This window comes from Hemitrygon akajei, chromosome 24 (genome assembly GCF_048418815.1).
Source record: "Hemitrygon akajei chromosome 24, sHemAka1.3, whole genome shotgun sequence".
In the NCBI taxonomy this organism is placed as follows: domain Eukaryota; kingdom Metazoa; phylum Chordata; class Chondrichthyes; order Myliobatiformes; family Dasyatidae; genus Hemitrygon; species Hemitrygon akajei.
In genome coordinates, this window is record NC_133147.1 from 53,105,132 (window position 1) to 53,130,690 (window position 25,559).

The 25,559-nt window shown below is 50.2% G+C and overlaps 1 protein-coding gene across 1 annotated transcript in view; it reads right to left on the reverse strand.

Moving 5' to 3' along the window:
• Nucleotides 1-1,765: 1,765 nt before the first annotated feature.
• The window catches only part of LOC140715621 (C3a anaphylatoxin chemotactic receptor-like), a 28,055-nt gene continuing 4,261 nt past the window's right edge, over nt 1,766-25,559 (reverse strand). Inside the window, exons 2-3 of the mRNA XM_073027989.1 lie at nt 5,046-5,292; nt 1,766-3,453 (exon numbers count right to left, since the gene is read on the reverse strand). Coding sequence (XP_072884090.1) covers nt 2,409-3,446 — 1,038 coding nt within the window. The 5' untranslated portion in view covers nt 3,447-3,453; nt 5,046-5,292 and the 3' untranslated portion in view covers nt 1,766-2,408. The remainder of the gene's footprint in view (nt 3,454-5,045; nt 5,293-25,559) is intronic.

Sequence of the window (25,559 nt, forward strand, 5' to 3'; positions counted from 1 at the left end):
GCTGTTGCAGAACCGGTTTTGGGCAGCAGGGGGAGACATTGTAGAGGGATATCTGTGCCGAGCAAACTGCTGAATTCAGCTGAATCCTTTCTGTACGTGACCCGTATCCCACCATTCCCTGCACGATCATGTGTCTACATACACTCAGTGGCCACTTTATTCGGTCCCTCCTGTACTGAATAAACCGGCCACTGAGTGTATGCTTGTGATCTGCTGCTCTATCCCGTCCACTTCAAGGTTTGACGTGTTGTGGTCTCTGTTGTAACGAGTGGATATTGGAGATACTGCCACCTTCCTGACAGCTTGAGCCAGTCTGGCCATTCTCCTCTGATCTCTCTCATTAACAAGGCTTTTTCGCCCACACAACTCAATGGGTGTTTTTCATTTGTTTTTGCACCATTCTCTGTAAACTCTACAGACCCCTGTGTCTGAAAATCCCAGGAGATCAGCAGTTTCTAAGATACTCAGACCACCCCATCTGGCACCAATAATGCATCCTACAGTCAAAGTCACTTCGATCACATTTCCTCCCCCATTCCCATGTTTGATCTGAACCTCTTGACCACATCTGCCTGCTTTTATGTACTGGGTTGCTTCCTCGTGATTGGCTGATTAGATACTTGCACTAACGAAGAGTCCACTGTGTGTAGAAGTCTCTAGTGTCGCGGTTAGCACAGTATGGGAGACCCAGGTTCTATTCTGGTCATTGGCTATTATAAACTATCCTGGGATTAGGCACGTTTAGATCAGGCGATTGCTGGGCGGTGTGGCACAAAGGACTGGAAGAGTCTAATCTGCGCTGTAACTCAATAAATTCATTAATTAAACAGGCCGGTGCTTCCACTACCACCTCCCCCCATGGCAGCCCACTTCTGGCACCCAGCACGTCTCCTTTAAACTTTCCTTCCTCTCCCCTTCAGACGAAGCCCTCTTCCTGGGGGCGGGAGGAGAAACTGATCGTCACTGTCCATCCCATCCATGCCCCCATGAGTTTATAAACTTCCAGCAGGTCTCCCCTCAGCCCCTGGAGAAGACGATCCAGTTTTGTCCACCCTCCCCATACGGATCGATCTCTACCCTCGCCTGGTGTTGTGCAAGTTTTTCCTTGTAAACCAGGGGATCCCACTCTTTTCTGTGCCATGGTCCAATCACACAAGGGGTCTCCCCGGACCCCAGGGTGGGGACCGCTGTTGTAAACACAAGAGATTCTGCAGCTCTTGCTAACTCTTCCAGAGCAACACGCACAAAACGCTGGAGGGACTCAGAGGAGCGATTGTTGGCTCATTATGCGCCGTGTCGTATGGTGTAGGCGATCGCAGTCTGAGATCAACATTGTTCTTGGCAATTTTCCTGCAGAAGGGGTTTGCCATTGCCTTCTTCTGGGCAGTGTCTTTACAAGACAGGTGACCACGGCCATTATCAATACTCTTTAGAGATTGTCTGACTGGTGTCAGTGGTCGCATAACCAGGACTTGTGATCTGCACCGGCTGTTCATATGACCACCTCCCACCTGCTCCCACGTCTTCACGTGACCCTGATGGGAGGGTCTACAACTTGCCCAAGAGTGACCTGCAGGCTGGTGGAGGAAAGGGGAACCTTACATCTCCTTTAGTAGAGATGTATCTCCACCCCAGCACCATAGGAACTATGGAAATAGATAAGCAGTCATGTTTATTCATTTCCATAGATGAATAAACATATCTTTTACTCATTTTATTTATAATTTTATTTCAAAGTTTTATTTTTAATGAATAAACAGTCCTGGTGAAGGTTCTTGGTCCAAAACTTTGGCCAACCCACAGCTGCAGTACAGTGTCCACACTACAGGACGGAGGTGACTGCACTGTAGAGGGTGCAGAGGACGTTGTCCGGGACAGAGTGTTTCGGTTATGAGGAGAGACCAGAGAGTCTGGGTCTGTTCTCCCTGGAGCGGGGGGGGGTTGAGGGTGGACCTGATGGAGGTGGCAGAAGTGGGGCAAAAGTCACGGCATGAAAGTGCTGTCATATCTGGTCGCCATGGCAATGAGGAAGCCAGGCCCAGGAGGCAGTGAACCAACTTGGCCTGGACTCACGCAGAGGGTCCTTTGAGCCGGGGCAGGTTTTTTTGATCGGACGCTATGTGGCGACTGCGGAGAAATATTCAGTTAGTTGCTCAGGGGTTGAACAGATCACAGGAAAATAGGTGGTGGGGGGCAGGGGTCAGTGGTTGGCTTTCAGCCGAGGATTTTGGTTCACTAGGTCTTGAACGATAGGCCTTGTAGGATTGGGACAATGGTAGGCAGAGCGCTGGTGGGGGCAGAACGGTTGCGATAATGGCGGGAGTTGATAGAGGGCAAGATGGAGTAAGGGGTATCAATGGCAGGACGGAGCGAGGAGCCAGCATTGGCGGGACATAGAGGGAGAGCCCTCACACTCTGGCATTCATACTGGAGATGGTCTTGATGTGAGTCCTGCAGACTGACTCCGTCCGCTCCTCAGCAAAGGCCAAGCGGAGCGAGGTGGACAGGGAACGCCGGAAAACCTGGCGGAAGTTGCGGCCGGCAAAGACATAGAGGATGGGGTTCAGGGCGCTGTTGAAGGAGGCTAGGCCCACGGAGAAGCTATCCCAGACCCAGGCCGCCTGATGTTTGGAGAAAGCCTGAGCTAGGCCGCAGATGTGGTATGGGAGCCAGCAGAGGAAAAAGGCGGCAACTACAACTGCAATGAGGCGGACAGGCTTCCTGGTCTTGCTGGACTTGGCAAACCTGCCCCTCTGCAGCTTCTGGCTGATCAGGAGGTAGCAGAATGCCATGATGAGGAAGGGGAAGATGAAGGCAAAAAGGGCCCGTGTCACCTCCACCACCTCCCTGGTCCGGTCTCCGAAATAAGTCCCGGTGTAGTTCATGGTGCAGTAAGTCAAGCCGAACTCAGAGTCTATGTACATCGTCCGTGTCAGCAGAGTGGGCAGGCACATGAGGAAGGCGAGGCCCCAGGCCGCAAGGCAGGCCGCACGCACCCTAGCCAGGGACCGGTGAGTCTGGGACCAAACGGGCCTAGTGACAGCCAGACAGCGGTCGATGCTGATCATGGTCAATAGGAAGACACTGGCGTACATGTTCAGGACGATGGCAGAGGGAATGAGCTTACAGAGGACATTGTCTGTAGGCCAGGAGTTTCCCAGGGCAACGTTAGCCATCTGGAAGGGGAGGCTGAGGCAGTAGGTCAGGTCTGCCACAGCCAGGTTCAGGAACCACACCCTGTTGATGCTCCGCTTCATCTTGAAGCCTGTCACCCAGATGACGGCCCCGTTGCCAGGGACGCCCAACAGGAAAGTGAGGGCGTAGACAAAGATGGACAAGGTGGAGGCTGCTGGCAGTTGGGTCTCACAATCCTCAGGTAAGTTCTCATCAGAGTAGTTTCCAAGGGAAGACATGTTGTAGAAGTAATCATCTCCATAATACATCATGCTGAGCCTGGAGGGGAAGATATTGTGGAGGTGAGAGAGGTTAGGAATGGAGGGAGGGGACAAAAGTAGAGAGGTGGGAGAGGGAAAGAGGAAGCAGGGAGAGATAGGGAGGGAAAAGAGGGAAGATGGCTTCAAAAGGAGAGGTGCACGGGAGAGGAGAGGTAGGTGAAGATGATAAAGGACGAAACCGGAGTGAAGGGAGAAAGGGAGGGGGAGGGAATGAACAACAGAGGAGGAACTGAAACTGGGGGATGAGGAGGTGCAAAGGGAAGAGAAATGGATGGGTAAGGGGAGGATGCTGGCAGCTGAAAGGTGGGAGGACGGGCAGAGGAGATGGTGAAGGGAGGACAGGTGAAGATTGGTTGAAGATAACCGGGGGGGGGGGGGAATTGAAGAATAAGGACAGGTGAGAGAAGGGAAGAGGAGAGAAATGGGAGAGGGAGTAGACAAGGTGAGAGGAGGAGGGGAGGGATGGGGAAGAGTGAGTCTTAAGAGAAATGGTGAAGAGGGGAGGGGAAGAGGGAAGGGGAGGGGGAAGAGGGAAAGAGAGGAGGAAGAGGGAAGGGGATGAGGGATGGGGAGGGGGAACATGAAGGATAGAAGGATGAGGAATGGGGAGGGTGAAGGAGAGGGAATAAGGAGCAGGAAGGGGGAGGGGAAGGGAAGAGGAGGAAAAGTAAGAGGAGAAAGGGGAGAGGAGGAGGAGTTGGGAAGGGGAGGGTGGGGAGGAAGAGGTAAAGGGTGGAGGAGGGAGGGTAAAAGGGAGGAAAAAGAAGAAGGAGGGGAATGTGGAGAAGGAAGCGGTGGATGAGGAAGGAAGAGGAAGAGGAGGAGGAGGGAAGGTTAGAAGGAGAAAAGGGGAGGAGGAGGAATGGGAAGGAGAAGGAGTGGTGGAGGGATGGGGAGAAGGAGGAGGAGGAAAGGTGGAACCATTGCGTAGGAGACGGAAGGGTGAAGGGAAGGAGGGAGGGGGTAAAGATGGGGTGTGGGGAAGGGAGGTTGCAGTACATGGCAGGGACAAGCAAAGAGAGAGGGGGACGGAGGATGTGAGATGAAGTGGGGGAGGGTTGAATACAGGAACGGTGGAAAGCATAAGGAGGGAAAGAGGGGAAGGTGAGTGGCAAAGGGTGGAGGGGCAGGGGAAGAGATAGAGAGGAGGGAAGAACAAGAAAGGGTGGGGTGAAAGTTTGAAGGGGTGGGAATAAGACGGGTCTAGATGGAGAGAGGAGGGTTGGAGGGAAAAGAGAGAGAGGTTGGAAGTCACACCCATCTCCCCCTTCACTGCCCCTCCTGCACCACGGTGCTCACTCCTCACCAGCCCTCACACACCGCATTGGTTCTCCTCCCTGACAGACCCTCCAGACCCACAGCAGAGACGGGAAATGGACGGGGAAGAAAGTGGCCTTCAGTGTGACTCTCCCTCCTCACCTCCTCACCCTCAGCACGGCACTCCCTCCTCACCGAAATGAACGCAGTGTACTCCTCCATCCTCACCTCCCCCACACCACCCCACCCTCTCCCTCCCCACCATTCATCATCCACTGCCGGCCCCTAGGGACCCCAGCACCGGCATTCCTTCCTGGGCCCCCACCGACTCACCTTGGAGCCTGCTCTCCCTCTCGATGAAGTTCAGCCTCCCCGGAATCTCTGGCTCACTCCGTCCCCCCGGGCAGCTCGGGAGAGTTGGACTCAGATCCCAAACTGCTGCGACCACAGCGACCAATCCTGAAGATGAACTGTGCAGAAAAGAACGGAAGGGCTGTCCGCAGCCCCGGTAGAGCAGGGAAGGGAGAATAGGACGCTGGTCCGGGAGCAGTCCGGAGAGTGGAGTGGGTCCCGTCTGATGCTGAAAAACACATCAGTATGATTTTGTCACTTTTTTAAATCTCTGGTTTATTAGCTCAGTTCCTCAAACTGAATCAGATGGGGACGGCAAAGCGTTGAAGAGAAACCACAGGAGTTCCTGAATGAGAGAAAAAGGGGTAAACATCCCATCACACACTCCCGGGGTCAGACACAGAGTGAAGCTCCCTCCACACCGTCCCATCACACACTCCCGGGGTCAGACACCGAGTGAAACTCCCTCCTCACTGTCCTATCACACACTCCCGGGGTCCGACACAGAGTGAAGCTGCCTCCACACCATCACATCACACACTCCCGGGGTCAGACACAGAGTGAAGCTCCCCCAACACTGTCCCATCACACATTCCCGGGGTCAGACGCAGAGTGAAGCTCCCTCCTCACTGTCCCATCACACACTCCCGGGGTCAGACACAGAGTGAAGCTCCCTCCGCACTGTCCCATCACACACTCCCAGGGTCAGATACAGTGTTAATCTCCCTGTTCACCGTCCCATCACACACTCCATGGATCAGACACAGAGTGAAGCTCCCTCCACACCATCCCATCACACACTCTCACGGTCAGACACAGAGTGAATTTCCCTCTACAGATCTGATCCCACAGTCCCGGTGTGGAGCTGGAAGATTAAGTCAGTGGGGTGGGGTGGGAGGGGGGTCGGTGGTGTGGTAGATATTGACAGTCATCAGTCACGAGATGTTGCCTGTTTGACTGAGCTGGGGTCCACCGTTGGGAGAAGAGGCTGTGCACAAGAAATCTGGTTGTTGGGAAAGAGTTCTGTCCCTCTGGGAGCAGAGGAACTCCTGCTGTAGGTGGCAAGAGGTGTCTGTGGAACTGTCAGGCACAAAGGAGCAAAGACTGTGACAGTCCCATCATGAACACTTGCTGAAATCCCTCCCCTTCCCAGTTCCCTGGTGAAGACAGGCAATACCTTGGACATTTTATTTTAAAAGTCTGGGCAGCCCGCAGTCGACCTCTGTGAGGAGATCTTCTCCCAAACTCTGGACCCGCACGGGAGAGCGTCACTGTCTTTGCTCCCACTCCCCACAATCCATCTCCCCTTTCCTGGGCCGTGGGCTTGTTTTCAAAGCGATCATTTCTCTTTTTTGCCTACAAAGCACTCCCGACGTCTGCTTTAATTTTGCTGGTACACGGACGACATACATAGACTCTGAGTTCAACTTGAATTACTGCACTATGAACTACACCGAGATTGATTTTGGAGACCGGACCAGGGAGGTGGTGGAGGTGACACGGGCCCTCTTTGCCTTCATCATCCCCTTCCTCATCATGGCATTCTGCTACCTCCTGGTCGGCCAGAAGCTGCAGAAGGGCAAGTTCACCAAGTCCAGCAAGACCAGGAAGCCTGTCCGCCTCATTGCAGTTGTAGTTGCCGCCTTTTTCCTCTGCTGGCTGCCATACCACATCTGCGGCCTAGTTCAGGCTTTCTCCAAACATCAGGCCGCCTGGGTCTGGGATAACTTGTCCATGGGCCTAGTCTCCCTCAGCAGCATCCTGAACCCCATCCTTTATGGCAGTGGTTCTCAACCTTTTCTATGCCCCACACCCCTAGGAAATGTTTGATTAATGTTCGCACCCCCTACAAAAGTAATATCACATTTGAAGATGAAGAAGTCTAATTTCTAATTTTTGAACCACATACCATACTGCGGGTGAACAAATTGAACTTAAAAAATAAGCTTTTAACTCAGTGCAGAAAATGCAAATATAAATTGTGTAATTAGATTCTAATTTATTCAGAAAAAATTGTAAACAGTGAAATCAATCCCAATTGTGAACATAAAATTCAATGACTTCTTTGCTCCTGCTTCTCATTCGTGATTTTTTCAAAACATGGAACTTACTTGCTGACTGCGATCCTCAGGTCTGCCTGTGGATTCAGGCGATACCTAGATTTTGTCTTGATTGACAAAAGAGAACTGAATCCAGATTCACACAAGTATGTTGTTGCAAATGGAATGAGGACACGGAGTGCTTTTCCACCAAGTCTTGGGAACATATCCAGTGCTGCACACCAAAACTCCTCCAAAGTCTTGCTTTCAAATTGCATTTCAAGAGCTCGATTTGTCCGCCAATCAATAAGATCTTCCTTCAGCTCTGCATCATCTGACATTTTTGCCAAATTGTAGGAATATGGATTCATGATCCATTCTTCTGAAATCTTCAGGTCTCCAGCAGCAAAATATCCATCAAACGATTCTGACAGCATTTCCAAATGAGCCACAATTTCTTCACGCACAGTAGGAGTTATGGATCCAGCATCATCACCCATCTCTTCTAGTGAAGGAAAATTTGAGAGACTGCCTCTTTCCATCCTTCGACGCCAAAGACATAACTTTTCTTTGAAGCATTCAACTTTTCACAAGCCTTCAATATGTTTATCCCTTTTCCAAGAAGAGAAACACTCAGGTCATTCATACGAGTGAAAATGTCAGCTAAATAAGCCAGCATTTGGGTGAATTCCTGTGATTCCATTGCCCCAACCAGATCACATTCACGCACCTCCAGAAAGATTTTGATTTCTTCCCACAGTTCAAATAAGCAGGTTAAAGCTTGTCCTCGTGACAACCAACGGACTTCTGTGTGGAAAAGCAAATCTGAATGCTCACTTCCCAGATCCTCACAAAATGATCTGAAGATGTGATGGTTCAAAGCATGCCCCCGATCCAGTTGATGATCTTCACACAAGCATCAAGGATTTTCTTCAAATTTGGAGGCAATGTTTTTGATGCCAAAGCATGCCGATGAAGAAAACAATAGGTAACTTGCAAGTCTGGTATCTCCTTTTTCATCAATGCAGAACAGCCAGATTTATTTCCAAGCATTGCAGGTGCCCCGTCAGTGCACACAGAACCAATGACTTTGATATCTAAATCATGTTTGGCAAAGACGTCTTTCACCAGCTGCATCACATCCTTTGCAGTTGTGTTTGTTTTCAGATCTTTACAAAACAAGAAATCTTCTGTAACACTTACCCAACAGGCTGGTATATGTCTAGGGGAAAAGGAGATCCAGCCACTCACCAACCCCGCCTCCCGTACACGCAGGTGCTGTGAGAATCGCGTTTATGCCTCGCGCCCACCAACAGTATCAAACCCACAACAAATACCGGGTGTATGAAATACACTTTAAAGAGTTTATTAAAATTAAAAGAGTATTAGGCAATACTATATATATATATATATATATATATATATATATATACAAGAAAAAAAACAAAAGGCGCCAACTTATCAAAGTACAGTCAGTTAGTGCACTCGTTGGAGCTCAACCAGCGAACCATTCGACCCCTCGTCGCTTGCCTCCGACTTCCACGTCTTCGCACCTGGCACCACCCCCGGTGGTCTTCCGAGCGCACGTCCACCTTCCTCGGCGTCTCCCTCCTGACTCCCTTCACTCCCAAGCCCGCGCAACCCCTCCCCCAAGTTCCCAGCCTCATAAAACACAATAACATTCCCCATTGATTAACAAATGAAAACAATTACCATATCAGCCATTCTAAAGCGAAACAACGGTGAGAGAAACATTTAACAGACAAAGAAACATCCCTACTCGTAACAAACCAAAGAAGCCCTTTTTAGTAACATACACAGGACATTGTACATTCTCTCCCCACCAGCAAATGTCATGCCCTCATGGCATTACTAGAGTTCCCCAAAGCTTCTTGCAACACACAAAACCCCACCCAGGTGCAGAAAGCAGTGACATAACTACCCAGAGCAGTAGAAATCACACTTGGTTCTCCTGGTACCACATATGTCAACCTCTCCGGGGGGCGCCTAATCCTCTGAGATACCCCTTCTGCCCCACTGGGCTCCCTCTTCACCTGCGAACCCACTGTCTTGGACACCCCAGGTCTTCCTGACAGACCCTCACCCCCTTCCTCACGGGGGTCCTCCCTCACCTGAGATCTCTCCGGCTCACGCTCGGGCTCCACCCTCTCTCCCACCAATGTTGGCTGCCTCTCCATCTGACCCTCAAGACCTTCCCTCCTCTCACCCAATTCAGTATGGAAAGGGCCAAGAGCCTCCTCTCCTGGTACTGGAGCACCAGCGAATGAGAACAGGGGCCACTCATCTGAGTCGTCCTCCTCCGAATCGATAGCCATTTTCGGGCGAGGGACCTGTCCCCGCTCTTCAGCAGCTGGCTCTTCCCTTTCTCCGCGCCCTCGCAGAGTCCTTGTACTAGGCGTAACCTCCCACTCTGGCTCCGTATCCACCTGCACCGCTTGACCCAGCGGCAGCAGGTGATTCCGATGGAGTACCTTGATAGGCCCTTTCCCATCCTCAGGTTTCACCCGGTAAACTGGCAGGTTCGGCATCTGGCTCTCTATTACATAGGGGCTGGCTGCCCATCGATCTGCCAACTTATGCTTACCAGGGAGTCCCAAATTCCGTAAAAGGACCCGGTCGCCCGGCAATAATTGAACAAACTTCACCTTTCGATCATACCGCATCTTATTCCTCTGATTTTGTTTGGTAGGCACCGCCTCGGCCAACTTGTACGCCCGCAGTAACTCCCTCTTCTTGTCGGACACATACTTTAGATGGGACTTCCTGGGTAATTCACCCACTTCACCCTCAAAACACAAGTCAATGGGCAACCTCACTTCCCGCCCGAACATCAGATAATAGGGCGAATATCCTGTAGCATCATTGCGAGTACAATTGTAATAGTGAACCAATTGTCCAATATGACGACTCCACCTGCTTTTCTGTCCAATCTCCAGCGTCCCGAGCATATCCAACAGGGTCCTGTTGAACCTCTCTGGCTGTGGATCTCCCTGTGGGTGATAAGGGGTAGTCCTCGATTTCTCAACCCCAAGCATAGTCAGTAATTCATGGATAAGGCGGCTCTCAAAGTCCCACCCCTGATCACTATGGATTCGCCTGGGAAGGCCGTTATGAACAAAATACTTCTCCCATAATACCTTCGCCACTGTCGTCGCCCTCTGATCCTTAGTGGGAAATGCCTGAGCATAGTGAGTGTAATGATCGGTGATGACTAAGACATTCGCGGTGTTGCTGGTGTCAGGCTCAATCGACAGAAAATCCATACATACCAGGTCCAGAGGTCCCACACTCTGCAAGTGCGACAGTGGAGCCGCCAACATGGGCAGGGTCTTCCTCCGGATGCAACGACTGCATCCCCTACAGTATTCTTCGACTTCCCCCCTCATCCGGCGCCAGTAGAACCGGTCTTTGAGTAATCCATAGGTCTTTTCCACCCCCAAGTGTCCGGAATCATCATGTAGGGCCTGGAGTACAGCCTGCCGATACTCCTCCGGCAGGACCAGTTGCCAACAGTGGGGTTGGTCCGGAGGCGCCGTTACCCGGTATAAGATTTGGTTCTTTAACTTCAACCGAGACCACTCCTTCAACAGGGGCACGAATGGGTGTTTCGCCTTCTCAGCCAACGCCCCATCCCCCCTCTCGACCGCTCTCCACACTGTGCCAATGCCTGGGTCATTTTGCTGAGCAGCTGCCACTTCCCCTGGACTCAGTTCTGGCAACTGTTTAGTCCGCAGTGCAGTCAGGTCACAGTAAGCTAGGGGTATGGCGTCGTCAAAAACCCCCAAATGGTCCACGGCTCGTTCCAACCTCCCTCTTCCCTCGGCCTTCACGGTGATAGCAAACTGACACATCGCCTTCACTCCAGGGGCAGGGACACTCTCCCACTCCTCGTCCCTCTCCTGTTCCCCCGGCTCCCGACGAGACAAAGCATCCGCATCGACATTCTTGCTTCCGGGCCGGTACCTCAGGCTGAACTCATATACCGACAAGGCCGCCAGCCACCGATGTCCTGTGGCATCCAGCTTCGCCGAAGTCAAAATATAAGTGAGAGGATTGTTATCCGTTCTCACCTCAAACTTGGCTCCGTACAGGTAATCGCCCAGCTTGTCCACCACCGCCCACTTCTGCGCCAGGAACTCCAACTTGTGAGTGGGATAGTTTCTCTCCGATGGCGACAAGCTTTGGCTGACAAATGCTACCAGTCTCAATGCTTTGCCATGCTCCTGGTACAGAACAGCTCCTAGACCGTCTCGGCTGGCATCCGTGTGCAGCACATATGGCTTCTGGGGATCGGCAAAAGCCAACACCGGGGCCTGGGTCAGTGCCCTTTTCAAAGATCGGAACGCCTCTTCACATTGATCATCCCATCTCGAGCCAAAAGGTTCCGCCGGGTTCCAGTATCCGCCAGCGTCCTGCCTCTGGTCCCCCGTCCTTTTCTTTCCCACCGGGGGATAGCCACACAACAGCTGAGTCAACGGGTGACACACTTTGGCGTATCCTTTCACAAATCGCCGGTAATACCCACAGAACCCCAAAAATGAGCGCAGAGCGCCCACTTTCTGGGGTCTCGGCCAGGTAGTCATGGCCTCTATCTTGGTTGGATCAGTAGCCACTCCCTCTCGCGAAATGATATGGCCAACGTAGCTAACCGACGACTTGCAGAACTGGCATTTGTCCAGGTAAAGCTTCAACCCTTCTTCATTAAGCCGGTCCAACACCTTCAACAGTCTCTCCTCATGTTCCTCCAAAGTCGATCCAAACACTATCAAATCGTCCAGGTACACCAGCACCTCTAACAGATTCATATCCCCCACAGTTCTCTCCATGAGCCTCTGGAAGGTGGCTGGGGCTTCCGATATGCCTTGGGGCATTCGTTCAAACTGAAAGAACCCCAGCGGTCAGATAAAAGCGGTCTTCTCTTTATTGCCCGCACTCATCGGGATCTGGTAATACCCACTTCTTAAATCCAGCACACTGAACCACTTCGCACCGCTCAGGCAGGCCAACGCATCCTCCACTCTTGGGACAGTATATTGATCAGGGACAGTTCGCCGATTCAACGTCCTGTAGTCAACACACATACGCACTCGCCCATTCTTCTTCCATGCCACCACTATTGGGGACGCATAAGGACTTCGGGACTCAACTATGATTCCGGCTTCCTTCAACTTGCACAAGTGCTGCCGCACGTCCTCAACATCTGCCGGAGCCAGCCGCCGGGATCTCTCTCTGAACGGGGTGTCCTCCATCACCCGGATGATGTGGCTAGTGCTTTTGGAGCAGCCAACATCAAACTCGCCCCGAGAAAAAACAGCTTCCATCTTCAGCATCTTCTCCACTAGCCTGCGTTTCCACTCCGGCGACATAGGGGAATCCCCGAAGTTAAAGACTTCAGCGGTCAGCTCCCTTCGATGCTCCGATCCCTCCCCGTTAGGGGTCCTCACTGGTGCGCTAGACATTACCGTCACCGGAAACAGATGTGCCAGCGGCATTCCCCTCTTAAAGGTGATGTCTCTTGCCGTAGTGTTCCTGACACTTACGGCTATACGCCTCGCATGTACCACCCCTGGTCTCTGCACTTCGGACCTCACCAGCGCCCCCGCCGGAAATCGTGTCTCCCCTTCAAGATCGTCCGGGGCGTCTACTAACAGGGCTTTGCCCGTCGGCACTCCTGGGAATCTGGGGGTCCCCATCACTAGTGCTACCTCCCCTGGTCGGATCACCTTGGGCCTCGCCTGCGTACACCACACCATCCCTCGTTTACACTCCGGGTCCAGTCCTAGGGAGGCAACCCCTTCTTCGAACACTGCTCGAAACACTGGATGCACCGAGAGGGTCTCCAGAAAGTCTTCCCCTGCTTTCTCCTTACAAGCTCCCAGGAGCCGTCGCACAACGGGGGAATTAGTCCCCACCAGGAGGGCAGCACCACCGGTTTCCACCGGGTCAGGACACACCAACACCAACGTCTCAATAGCTTCGGACACTCCCACATCGCCCTCCGAGAACTCCAATCTCACTGATAGGTACCCATCGTACGGGTAGTCACCCTCGCTCACACCCCAAATCTGCAGGGCGTCAAATGGGGTTACGGGCAAATGCTTTAGAGATTGGTTGTAGAAAGACCGGTACAATAAGGTCACCTGTGATCCCGTATCCAGAACGGCTTTTGCGTAAACTCCCTCTATCCGTAGACCCACAATGGCATGGGGTCCTACCAGCCCATCTGGAATAGAGGCGTGGGCACCCGGTGGTCCCCTGGCTGATCTCTGGGAACGTGTTCCTCCAGAGGCTCCAGTCCGTTCCCTCACTGAGCCTCTCCTAAGTTTCCCGACACCTCCCCCTTCATAGTCGCAGGGGGGCTTGTCCTCCGTGGAACTCCTGGTCTCTCATAATCCCACCTAAAGTGTCCCTCCTCTGCACAGCTATAGCACACCCTCGGCTGCCCACAGTCCCGCCTGAAATGCCCCTCTTTCCCACAGTTAAAGCACACGCTGCCTGCCGCCCCTCCTCTCCCAGGACGGCTCCCGCTCCCAACCCACGGCACTGGTCGCCCCTGAGAGTGGGTACCTCCCCTGTCCCTCCCCTCCAGAGGGGGTTCTCTACCCCCCGGTGGGTTGTCATTCCTCCACCCAGCCACCACTTCCTGTATCGCTGAGGATCGCTCCCGTAGGCCCGCGCCCCTTTTTCGCCCCAACGCTCTCTCTTCCTCCCGCACCTCTCTAATCAGTTGCCCGAACGATGGAGGAGGGTCTTTCTTATAAGCCTGCCGGATAGTCCATGCCACCTTGTCCTCCTCCAGAGAGCCACTGAATAACTGACTCATCCTCACGCTAGCCACGTCAGGCGCCTTCACTACCCCCCGGCACCGCAGCCCCGAGAGCATCCCCTCCATCCTAAATATGTACTCGGAGAGCTTTTCCACTCTCCATTGTTCCAGGTGTTGGAACTCTGCTAAAAGCAGCCAGGGTTCCCCTGACAACCCAAACACTTCCTCCAAAACTTCTGTACATTCCTCCACTGAGGCCCCAGACTTTTCAGCTTTCAACTCCCGACTGTTTTGGCTGCTAAACCCCTCAAACTTCCCACCAATCGCTGCCTCTTCTCCTCCTCCGAGCCTGGCCACTCCTCTAACATCAAGGACGTATGCTCGATCCAGGTCTCATAGTCCACCGCCCCGTCCGGAGTCGGATTGGCTCCGGAGAACACCCCCAGCTTCAGCCGTGGCCTCTCGGCCACTCCCACCAGGGAGTTAAGTGCGGCTGCCAGCTCCGAGGCTTCCCCCCTACCTGGGGGGCGGGGGCCTAGTCACGACTCCCTCCTCCCTCCTCCCTTTGCTAGTGCCGGCCACCTCTCTGGGGTTTTCCTCTAGCTCTAGCTCCTCCTCTGATGTCTCCTCAGCCTCATCCTTGGAGAAGGGGTGGAGCCCCCACAGCCCCTCCTCCCCCGGTACACTGACCGTCGCCGGCAGTTCCAACGTCCTGACGTCAGCACTCGTACTAACCAACACCCAGCTAGACTCCACCTCTTTACCACACCGTCTAGCTACCAATTCTACCTGCCCAATACCTTTTACCAAACTTAACCCCCGCACTAACACGTCTCCCGAAACTCGAAAATCCACTCCGCTCACTACACAGGCATACTGCACCGGTACATCTTCCAACTCGCACCAGTTAACAAACTTATCTCTGTCCATCTCCGCTCTGCTGCCTGCGCCATTCCACAGCCCCTGACAATCCAATCCCGGGCGAGCACCCCACAAATGTAACACTTACCCAACAGGCTGGTATATGTCTAGGGGAAAAGGAGATCCAGCCACTCACCAATCCCGCCTCCCGTACACGCAGGTGCTGTGAGAATCGCGTTTATGCCTCGCGCCCGCCAACAGTATCAAACCCACAACAAATACCGTTATGAAATACACTTTAAAGAGTTTATTAAAATTAAAAGAGTATTAGGCAGTACAATATATATATATATATATATATATATATATACAAGAAAAAAAACAAAAGGCGCCAACTTATCAAAGTTCAGTCAGTTAGTGCACTCGTTGGAGCTCAACCAGCGAACCATTCGACCCCTCGTTACTTGCCTCCGACTTCCACGTCTTCGCACCTGGCACCACCCCCGGTGGTCTTCCGAGCGCACGTCCACCTTCCTCGGCGTCTCCCTCCCGACTCCCTTCACACCCAAGCCTGCGCAACCCCTCCCCCAAGTTCCCAGCCTCACAAGACACAATAACATTCCCCATTGATTAACAAATGAATACAATAACCATATCAGCCATTCTAAAGCGAAACAACGGCGAGAGAAACATTTAACAGACAAAGAAACATCCCTACTCGTAACAAACCAAAGAAGCCCTTTTTAGTAACATACACAGGACATTGTACACTTCCTTCACAGCACCATCATTGACGTACCTCACTAATGTGATGAGTTGACTACAACTGGAGACATCAGTTGACTCATCCAACTGAATAGAGATTTCAAGAGGACCAGCTCTGACATCTGAGATGACTTGGTCCAAAATATCTTCACTCGAATCACTGATTCGGTTGTGAATGACATTATTTGATAGGGGCACCTGTTCAAATTTTTTCTTGCTTCTTTGCCCAGGATAATTGTTGCCATTTCCGGTGCACATGGTTTGTTGAGATCTTCCACAATTGTGTGGGGCTTCTTGTATTTGGCCACTTTATATGCCACTTGGTATGAAGCAAGAAGTAGTGGTTTTTCAACAGAAATGAAACATAACTTTGAAAGAGTTCCTTGTGAATCAAAACGAGCTCTTTTGATTTTCAATGACCCAACATCATGTCCTTCAACATCAGCTACGCCATGGTTGTTCTTGAAGTGCTCTTGAAGCTTGGATGGCTTCAGATTTGAGTTGGAAAACACAACGCTACAAAGAATGCACTGGGTTTTTTGCAAGCCATCATTTCCTGTTGTGTAAGTGAAACCAAAGCACGCATAGTCATCATTCCATTTCCTTCTTTTTGACATGATGAAGGGTTAAGGGTAAAGAGAAAAATATGAGCTAATATGAGAAAAACTATGACTAAGTCAGGGATGACCGCTTTACTCAACCAGACATGCCTATAGTAAAGTATCGGCAGAAATACACTTTCAAATATTATATTATGTTATTATCTGTGGTTACGCCAAGATAAATCGTCAGGTGGAAATGCTATGGGGACGTGACGTGATTTATTAGGCTACTCTCTACTGAATTTACACACCTATTTCCAATGATTACCAGAGATATGAACTCCCATCACACGATTCAAAGTCCTCGGTGCCTACCATGATACCTCCTCAACTAACACAATTCAAAATTATCAACAACTCAAGAAAAAAATCTTTTAAGAGAAAAAAAAAAGCCTTTGAAATTCAAAAACTTCTTTAATGCATTGAGACAAATATGAATGAATGACTTCAGCTGCTTTTTATCAAAATGTGGCTTTTAAAAATTTTATAATTGAATAATTTACCTACTGTCTGCGGGTTTGGTTTTAACGTGAAGTCGTTACTCGATGGTTCATTCGGGATGTATAAAGATTTTGGCACTATAAGATGATTTTTAACTCTGACATGTAACCTTCTAGCTAACATTGATGAGACTCCTCAACTCTGAGGTGTAACTTCCCAGGTAACACTGATGTGAATCCTCAACGCTGACTCGAGCAGCGGGAGACTGAAGCGAGTTTACGTCTCTCTCGACTCGGGCAGCGGGAGACTGGAGTGTGCTTGGGACAAACGTTACTACCACTTCTCAAGGCACACTGGCAGCTGGCTGAGTGATGACTCGTGACTCGGCACTCAAGGACACAAGCCACTCTTTGTCGCACCCCCTGAAATTCCATCTCGCACCCCCTCGGGATGCAGGCACCCCAGGTTGGGAACCCCTGCTCTATGTCTTTGCTGGCCGTGACTTCCGCCAAGTTTTCCAGCGTTCCCTGTCCACCTCATTCCGCTTGGCCTTTGCTTAGGAGCTGACGGAGTCAGCCTGCAGGACTCACATGAAGACCATCTCCAGTGCAGCTGCCAGAGTGTGAGGGCTCTCCCTCTATGTCCCGCCAATGCTGGCTCCTCGCTCCGTCCTGCCATTGACACCCCTTACTCCATCTTGCCCACTGCCACCTCCTGCCTTTACCGCACCCGTTCCCCCCACCACCAGCGCTCTGACTACCATTGTCCCCAATCCTACAAGGCCTACTGTTCAAGGCCTAGTGAACCAAAATCCTCGGCTGATAGCCACCCACTGACCCCTGCCCCCCACCACCTATTTTCACGTGATCTGTTCAACCCCTGAGCAACTAACTGAATATTCCCCCGCAGTCGCCAGACAGCGTCCGATCAAAAAAAACTTGTCCAGGCTCAGAGGACCCTCTGCGTGAGTCCAGGCCAAGTGGGTTCACTGCCTCCTGAGCCCGGCTTCCTCATTGCCATGGCGACCAGACATGACAGCTCTATCTCGTCGTGACTTTTACCCTGCCCTTACTCCCTCCATCAGGTCCCCCCTCAGCCTCCCCCTGCTCCAGGGAGAACAGACGCTGCCTCTCCGGTCTCTCCTCGTAACCGAAATGCTCCGTCCCGGGCAACGTCCTCTGCACCCTCTACAGTGCAGTCACCTCCTTCCTGTAGTGTGGAGACCAGAACTGGACACTGTACTCCAGCTGTGGGCTGACCAAAGTTTAGGGCCAAGACCCTTCACCAGGACTGTTTATTCATTAAAAATAAAATTATGAAATAAAATTATTAATAAAATGAGTAAAAGTTATCTTTATTCATCTATGGAAATGAATAAACATGACTGCTTATCTATTTCCATAGATCCTAAGGTGGTGGGGTGGAGATACATCTCTACTAAAGGAGATGTAAGGTTCCCCTTTCCTCCACCAGCCTGCAGGTCACCCTTGGGCAAGTTGTAGACCCTCCAATCAGGGTCACGTGAAGACGTGGGAGCAGGTGGGGGGTGGTCATATGAACAGCCGGTGCAGATCACAAGTCCTGGTTATGTGACCACTGACGCCAGGCAGACAATCTCTGAAGAGTGTTGATAATGACCTGGGTCACCTGTCTTGTAAAGACACTGCCCAGAAGAAGGCAATGGCAAACCCCTTCTGTATAAAAATTGCCAAGAACAATATTGATCTCAGACCGCGATCATCTATGCCATACGACACGGCGCATAATGAGCCAACAATCGCTCCTCTGAGTCCCTCCAGCATTCTGTGCGTGTTGCTCTGGAAGAGTTAGCAAGAGCTGCAGAATCTCTTGTGTTTACAACAGCGGTCCCCACCCTGGGGTCCGGGGAGACCCCTTGCGTGATTGGACCATGGCACAGAAAAGCCTGGTTTACAAGGAAAAACTTGCACAACAACAGGTTGTATGGGGAGGGTGGATCAAACTGGATCATCTTCTCCGGGGGCTGAGGGGAGACCTGCTGGAAGATTATAAAATCATGGGGGCATGGATGGGATGGACAGTGACGATCAGTTTCTCCTCCCGCCCCCGGGAAGAGGGCTTCGTTTCAGGGGGAGAGGAAGGAAAGTTTAAAGGAGACGTGCTGGGTGCCAGAAGTGGGCTGCTATGTGGGGAGGTGATAGTGGAAGCACCGGCCTGTTTAATTAATGAATTTATTGAGTTACAGCGCAGATTAGACTCTTCCAGTCCTACGTGCCACACCGCCCAGCAATCGCCTGATCTAAACCTGCCTAATCCCAGGATAATTTATAATAGCCAATTACCAGAATTGAACCTGGGTCTCCCATACTGTGCTAACCGCGACACTAGAGACTTCTACACACAGTGGACTCTTCGATAGTGCAAGTATCTAATCAGCCAATCACGAGGAAGCAACCCAGTGCATAAAAGCACGCAGACATGGTCAAGAGGTTCAGACCAAACACGGGAATGGGGGAGGAAATGTGATCGAAGTGACTTTGACTGTAGGATGCATTATTGGTGCCAGATGGGGTGGTCTGAGTATCTCAGAAACTGCTGATCTCCTGGGATTTTCAGACACAGCGGTCTGTAGAGTTTACAGAGAATGGTGCAAAAACAAATGAAAAACACCCATTGAGTTGTGTGGGCGAAAAAGCCTTGTTAATGAGAGAGATCAGAGGAGAATGGCCAGACTGGCTCAAGCTGTCAGGAAGGTGGCAGTATCTCCAATATCCACTCGTTACAACAGAGACCACAACACGTCAAACCTTGAAGTGGACGGGATAGAGCAGCAGATCACAAGCATACACTCAGTGGCCGGTTTATTCAGTACAGGAGGGACCGAATAAAGTGGCCACTGAGTGTATGTAGACACATGATCGTGCAGGGAATGGTGGGATACGGGTCACGTACAGAAAGGATTCAGCTGAATTCAGCAGTTTGCTCGGCACAGATATCCCTCTACGATGTCTCCTCTTGCTGCCCAGAACCGGTTCTGCAACAGCAGATGTTTAAACTGAAGGCATCTCCACACAGGCTAAACAGTGGATCCCCGGGTCCAATCCCGCAGCCGTTGTGGAGAGAACGACCCTTCAGTGAGGATGAGAGACAAATGTATCAGGAAAGAACTCAAGCTGGGGTTGAAGGTGGCCAAAAGTCTCCTTGATGAGTTGGATAAAAGAGAATCCCCAGGTATTGTATTGAACCAGAATCCGAATCACTGACAGATGTTGAGAAATTTATTGACTGTATACAATGCATTGAACTACATAACAACAGAGAATGAACTGAATCACAGTAAGTGTGTATGTATATATATATGGGTCATGTGGCCCACTGAGTCTGTTGTACCCTCACATCGATTATGATCCCTCTCAACTCCAGTCCTTGACTCCCGCACTATAGGAAACATCCTCGCCATGTCCATTCTCTCTAGGCCTTTCAATATTCAAAAGGTTTCACTTAAATCACATTTCAATCATCCAGAAAAAAACGTTGGCAATGTGGGCAGAGAAATGGCAGATGAAGTTTAATCCAGATGAACATGAGGCATTTTAAAAAAAGGATCTAGTGATTTCCCAGTGTATACGATGAATAAACTCTCCTCGGGCTTCCAGCCGGGTTCAGGAATTGATTTTAACTGATGTTTTGATTGTAAACTCTGGATGAAGTCAGGCGTTTAACTTTGCAGGATGAAAAGTTCAGGGAAAGTATCCAGTAAATGGCAGGAATGTAAGGAGCGCTGATGAACAATAGAAGGATGTTGTGGTCCCTGGGGTCCACAGCTCCCTGAAAGTGGTCACACGAGTAGATAGGTTGATAACAGAGAACAGTAGAGCAAAGGAATGGGCCATTCGGCCCACAATGTTGTGCTGAACCAGCTAAATCAAACCCTTCCAAATAAACTAATCTCTTTTACCTTCTCCATGTCTATATCCCTCTCTCTCCTCACATCCACGTGCTTATCCAAACGTTTCTTGAAAGCCTCTAATGCATTTGCCACGACCACCATAACAGGCAGCACATTCCGGGCATCAACCACTCCCTGAGTAAAAAACTTACCCCTCACATCCCCTTTGATCCTACCCCCTCTCACTTTCAATGCATGCCCTCTGGTAGACATTTCTACCCTGGGAAAAAGATACTCCCTGTCTATTCTATCTATGTCTCATAATCTTATAAACCTCAATCAAATCTTCCCTGAGCCTCTGCCGCTCCAACGAAAACACTCCACGTTTGTCCAGCTTCTCCCGATAGCACATGCCCTCTAAACCAGGCAGCATCCTGGTAAAGCTCTTCTGCTCCCTCTACAAAGCTCAACATCCTTTGCCGGGTGACCAGGACTGCATGCATTACTCCAGATGTGGCCTAACCTGACTTTTATAAAGTTGTATCACAACCTCTTGAACTCAGTCCGCTGTGAACTAAAATCAAGCATCCCATAAGCCTTTTTAACCACCCTATTGATCTGTGTGGCCGGTGTCATGGATCTGTGAACATGGATCTCTCTGCTCAGCAACATGATTAAGAATCTTGCCCTGAACAGTGCACTGTCTCCCTGCATTTGCCCTGCCAAGGTGCAGCACCTCACATTTATCAGGGTAAAACTCCACCTGGCATTTCTCAGCCCAACTGATCATCAGTCTATCGCGCTGTATGCTTTGCCAGTCTCATACGCTATCCATCACTCCACCAATAGAACATAGAAAATCTAGCATTTTACAGGCCCTTCGGCCCACAATGCGGTGCCAACTAGAAACTGTCAAGAATTTCCCTGCCACAGAGCCCTCTGTTTTGTAAAGTTCCAAGTCCTTTAAAAGACCCTATTGTATCCACCTCTACCATCGTTGCTGGCAGTGCATTCCACGCACCCACCACTCTCTGTGTGAAAAACTTACCCCTGACATCCCCTCGGTACCTACTTCCATGCACCTTAAAACTATGCCCCCTCGTGTTAGCCATTTCAGCCCTGGGAACAAGTGTCAGACTATCTATATGATCAATGCCTCTCATCATCTTATACACCTCTATCAGTTCATCTCTCATCCTCCGTCGCTGCAAGGAGAAAAGGCCGAGTTCACTCAAACGATTCTCATAAGGCACGCTCCCCAATCCAGGCAACATCTTTGTGAATCTCCTCTGCGCTCTCTCTATAGAAACCACAACCTTCCTGTTGTGAGGAGACCAGAACTGAACACTGTACTCCAAGTGGGGTCTGACCAAGGTGTTATATATGTCACCCTCAGGTTCGGCCGGCGGTGTTAGCCTAGGGAAGACAGTCCCTGGCCGACAAACGTGAGGAATCTGAGGACCAAAACCACTTGTTCGTGTCGATTCTGTGTGTTCAGTTCCCCCGTTATGAGTCAGTACCACGAAATAACCGACAGTACACCATATGGAATTAAACAATTAAGCTTTATAATTCTTAATTTGACTAAAGGTTTAGTAAAGAAAACAAAAAGAAAAGGGCCCATTTTAATGAAACTGCCTAATGTGGACAAGTTGGAGCTCATGGTTTTCCTGCCATTGGTCCTCCATCAATTTCCCTGGGCTTTGTCAACTCCAAGTCCACTCCATCCTGCTGGCTACAACTTCTCACAGGCAAATTCTCTCTTCATCTCTCACCAAACAAAAGACTCGGATCACCTTGTTCTCAGGCACACAACAAGAAAAAACACTCCCTTCATTGGATGGTGCATATTCAAAAGCCCCCGTTATCTCTATCTCATGACCCAAACACTGCTGCTACAGAACAACCACTACATTAGCAGTGAAACCTTTCCCAGGGTATTACATATAGATGTAATAGATGTAAGGGTATTACCTATGGCTGTTGATCTTAATTCCACAGTTGATGAAGGGCAACACACCATACACCTGCTTAACAACATTGTCAACCCACGCAGCAGCTTTGAGTGTCCTAGGGACATGGACCCCAAGATCTCGCTGATCCTCCGCACTGCCAAGAGAATATGATGTTCTGTCTTTACATTTAACCTACCGATATGAATCATTTCACACTTGTCTGGGCTAAACTCCATTTGCCACTTCTCAGCCCAGTTCTGCATCCTGTTGATGTCGAGCTGTAACCTCTGTCAACCCTCCGGACTATCCACAACACCCCCAACCTTTGTGTCATCAACAATCTGACTAACCCACGCTTCCTCTTCATCATCCAGGTCATTTATAAAAATCACCAAGAGGAGGGGTCCCAGAACAGATCCCTGCAGAACACCACTGGCCACCGTCCTCCATGCAGAAGACGAACCATCCACAGCCACCCTTTGCCTACTCTGGTCAAACCAATTCTGGATCCACAAAGCAAGGCCTCTTTGGATCCCATGCTTCATTACTTCCTGAGTGAGCCTCACATGGGGAACCTGATCAAATGCCTCACTGAAATCCATATACACTACATCGACTGCTCTACCTTCATCAATGTGTTTTGTTACATCTCAAAGAAGTTAATCAGGTTTGTAAGGCTTCACCTGCCCTTGATAAAGCCATGCTGAATATCCCAGATTAGAAAATGTCTCTCCGAATGCTCATAAATCCTGCCTCTCAATCTTCTCCAACAACTTGCCCACCACTGAAGTAAGACTTCCTTGTCTATAACTTCCTGGGTTATGTCTACTTCCTTCCTGAACAAGGGAACAACGTTTGCAAGCTTCCAATCCTCCGGTACTTCTTCTGTCCCTATTGATGATGCAAAGATCATCGCCAGAGGCTCAGCAATTTCCTCCCTTGCCTCCAATAACAGACTTGGGAATATCCCACCTGGTCCTGGTGACTTAACTAACATAATACCTTTCAAAAGCTCCAGCACATCCTCTTTCTTGATGTCTACATACTCAAGCGTTTCAGACCGCTTTAATTCATCCCCACAATTGCCAAGGTCCTTTTTACTGGTGAATACTGAAGCAAAATATTCATCAACTATCTCGGCTACCTTCTCTCAGGAACTTCTGTCAACCCTCCAGACTATCCACAGCACCCCCAACTTTTGTGTCATCAACAATCTTACTAACCCACCTTCCTCTTCCTCATCCAGGTCATTTATAAAAATTACCAAGAGGAGGGGTCACAGATCCATGAAACTGGCCACACAGATCAATAGGGTGGTTAAAAAGGCTTATGGGATGCTTGCTTTTTGTTCACAGCAGACTGAGTTCAAGAGGTTGTGATACAACTTTATAAAAGTCAGGTTAGGCCAAACCTGGAGTAATGCATGCAGTCCTGGCAGGTCTCTCAGTGGGAGAGCATTTTGGAGTTAGTGATCACAACTCCATCTCCTTTACCATGGCGCTGGAGAGGGATAGGAGCAGGTAAACATTTAATTGGGGTAAGGGGGAATAAGATGCAGGAACTTGGGAATATAAATTGGGAGCAGATGTTCTCAGGGAAATGCACAGCAGAAAGTGGCAAATGTTCAGGGAACATTTACATGGCATTCTGCATAGGTTTGTTCCATTGAGGCAGGGAAAGGATGATAGGGGTAAAACACTCAAGGTGTACAAAGAATATGGAAAAACTAGTTGAGAAGAAAAGCAAAGCTTACAAAAGGTTCAAGAAGCTAGGTACTGTTAAAGCTCTAGAAAATTACAAGGGTGCTGGGAAATGACGTGGCGGCGAGGAAGCCCACCCCTCCTACAAATGACCAGGTGATGTGTCTCTCCAAGGGGGACGTGAGAAGAACCCTGTGCAGGGTCAACCCATGGAAGGCTGCTGGACCAGACAACATCCAATGTGCTTCAAGGACGCCACCAATGTCCCCGTGCCAAAGAAGTCTTCAGTGTCCTGCCTAAATGACTACTTACATGATGTTGCACTTACATCCCATCAACGTGAAGTGTTTCAAGAGGCCACATCATGAGGCATATCAAGACCCCTCACTGGACCCCCTGCAGTTTGCATACCGTCCCAACCGCTCAACAGATGACGCCATTGCCACCACCCTCCACCTGACAAAAAAGACACATACGTTCAGATGCTGTTCATAGACTTCAGTTCAGTATTCAACACAACCATCCCTCAGAAACTGATTGGAAAGCTGAGCCGACTGGGCCTGAACACCTCCCTCTGCAACTGGATCCTAGACTTCCTGACTGGGAGACCCCAGTCAGTCCGGATCGGGAGCAGCATCTCCAACACCATCACACTGAGCATGGGGCCCCCCCCAGGGTTGCGTGCTCAGCCCACTGCTGTTCACTCTGCTGACCCACGACTGTGCTGCAACACACAGCTCGAACCACATCATCAAGTTCGCCGATGACACGACCGCGGTGGGTCTCATCAGCAAGAACGATGAGTCAGCTTACAGAAAGGAGGTGCAGTGGCTAACAGCAGTGAAGCATTCGGGCTCTCACGACCAGACTATGTAACAGTTTCTTCCCCCAAGCTATCAGACTCATCAATACCCGAAGCCCGGACTGACACCTTGCCCTATTGTCCTGTTTATTATTTATTGTATAATAATAAACACCTGTACAGTTTTTGTGCACTTTATCCACCCAGTGTAGGTCTGTAGTCTAGTGTAGCTTTCTCTGTGTTGTGTTTTTTTATTACGTAGTTCAGTCTAGTTTTTTGTACTGTGTCATGTAACACCATGGTCCTGAAAAACGTCTCATTTTTACTATGCACTGTACCAGCAGTTATGGTCGAAATGACAGTAAAAGTTGACTTGACTTGACTTGATGTTCATCTGGATTAAACTTCATTTGCCATTTATCTGCCCACATTTCCAACATTTCTGTCTGGATGATTGAAATGTGATTTAAATGAATCCTTTTAAATATTGGAAGGCCTAGAGAGAATGGACATGGCGAGGATGTTTCCTATGGTGCCGGAGTCTGGGACCAAGGGCACAGCCTCAGAATAGAGGGACATCCCTTTAGAACAGAGGTGAGGATTAATTTCTTTAGCCAGATGGTGGTGAATCTCTGGAATTCTTTGCCACAGACAGCTGTGGAGGCCACGTCATTGG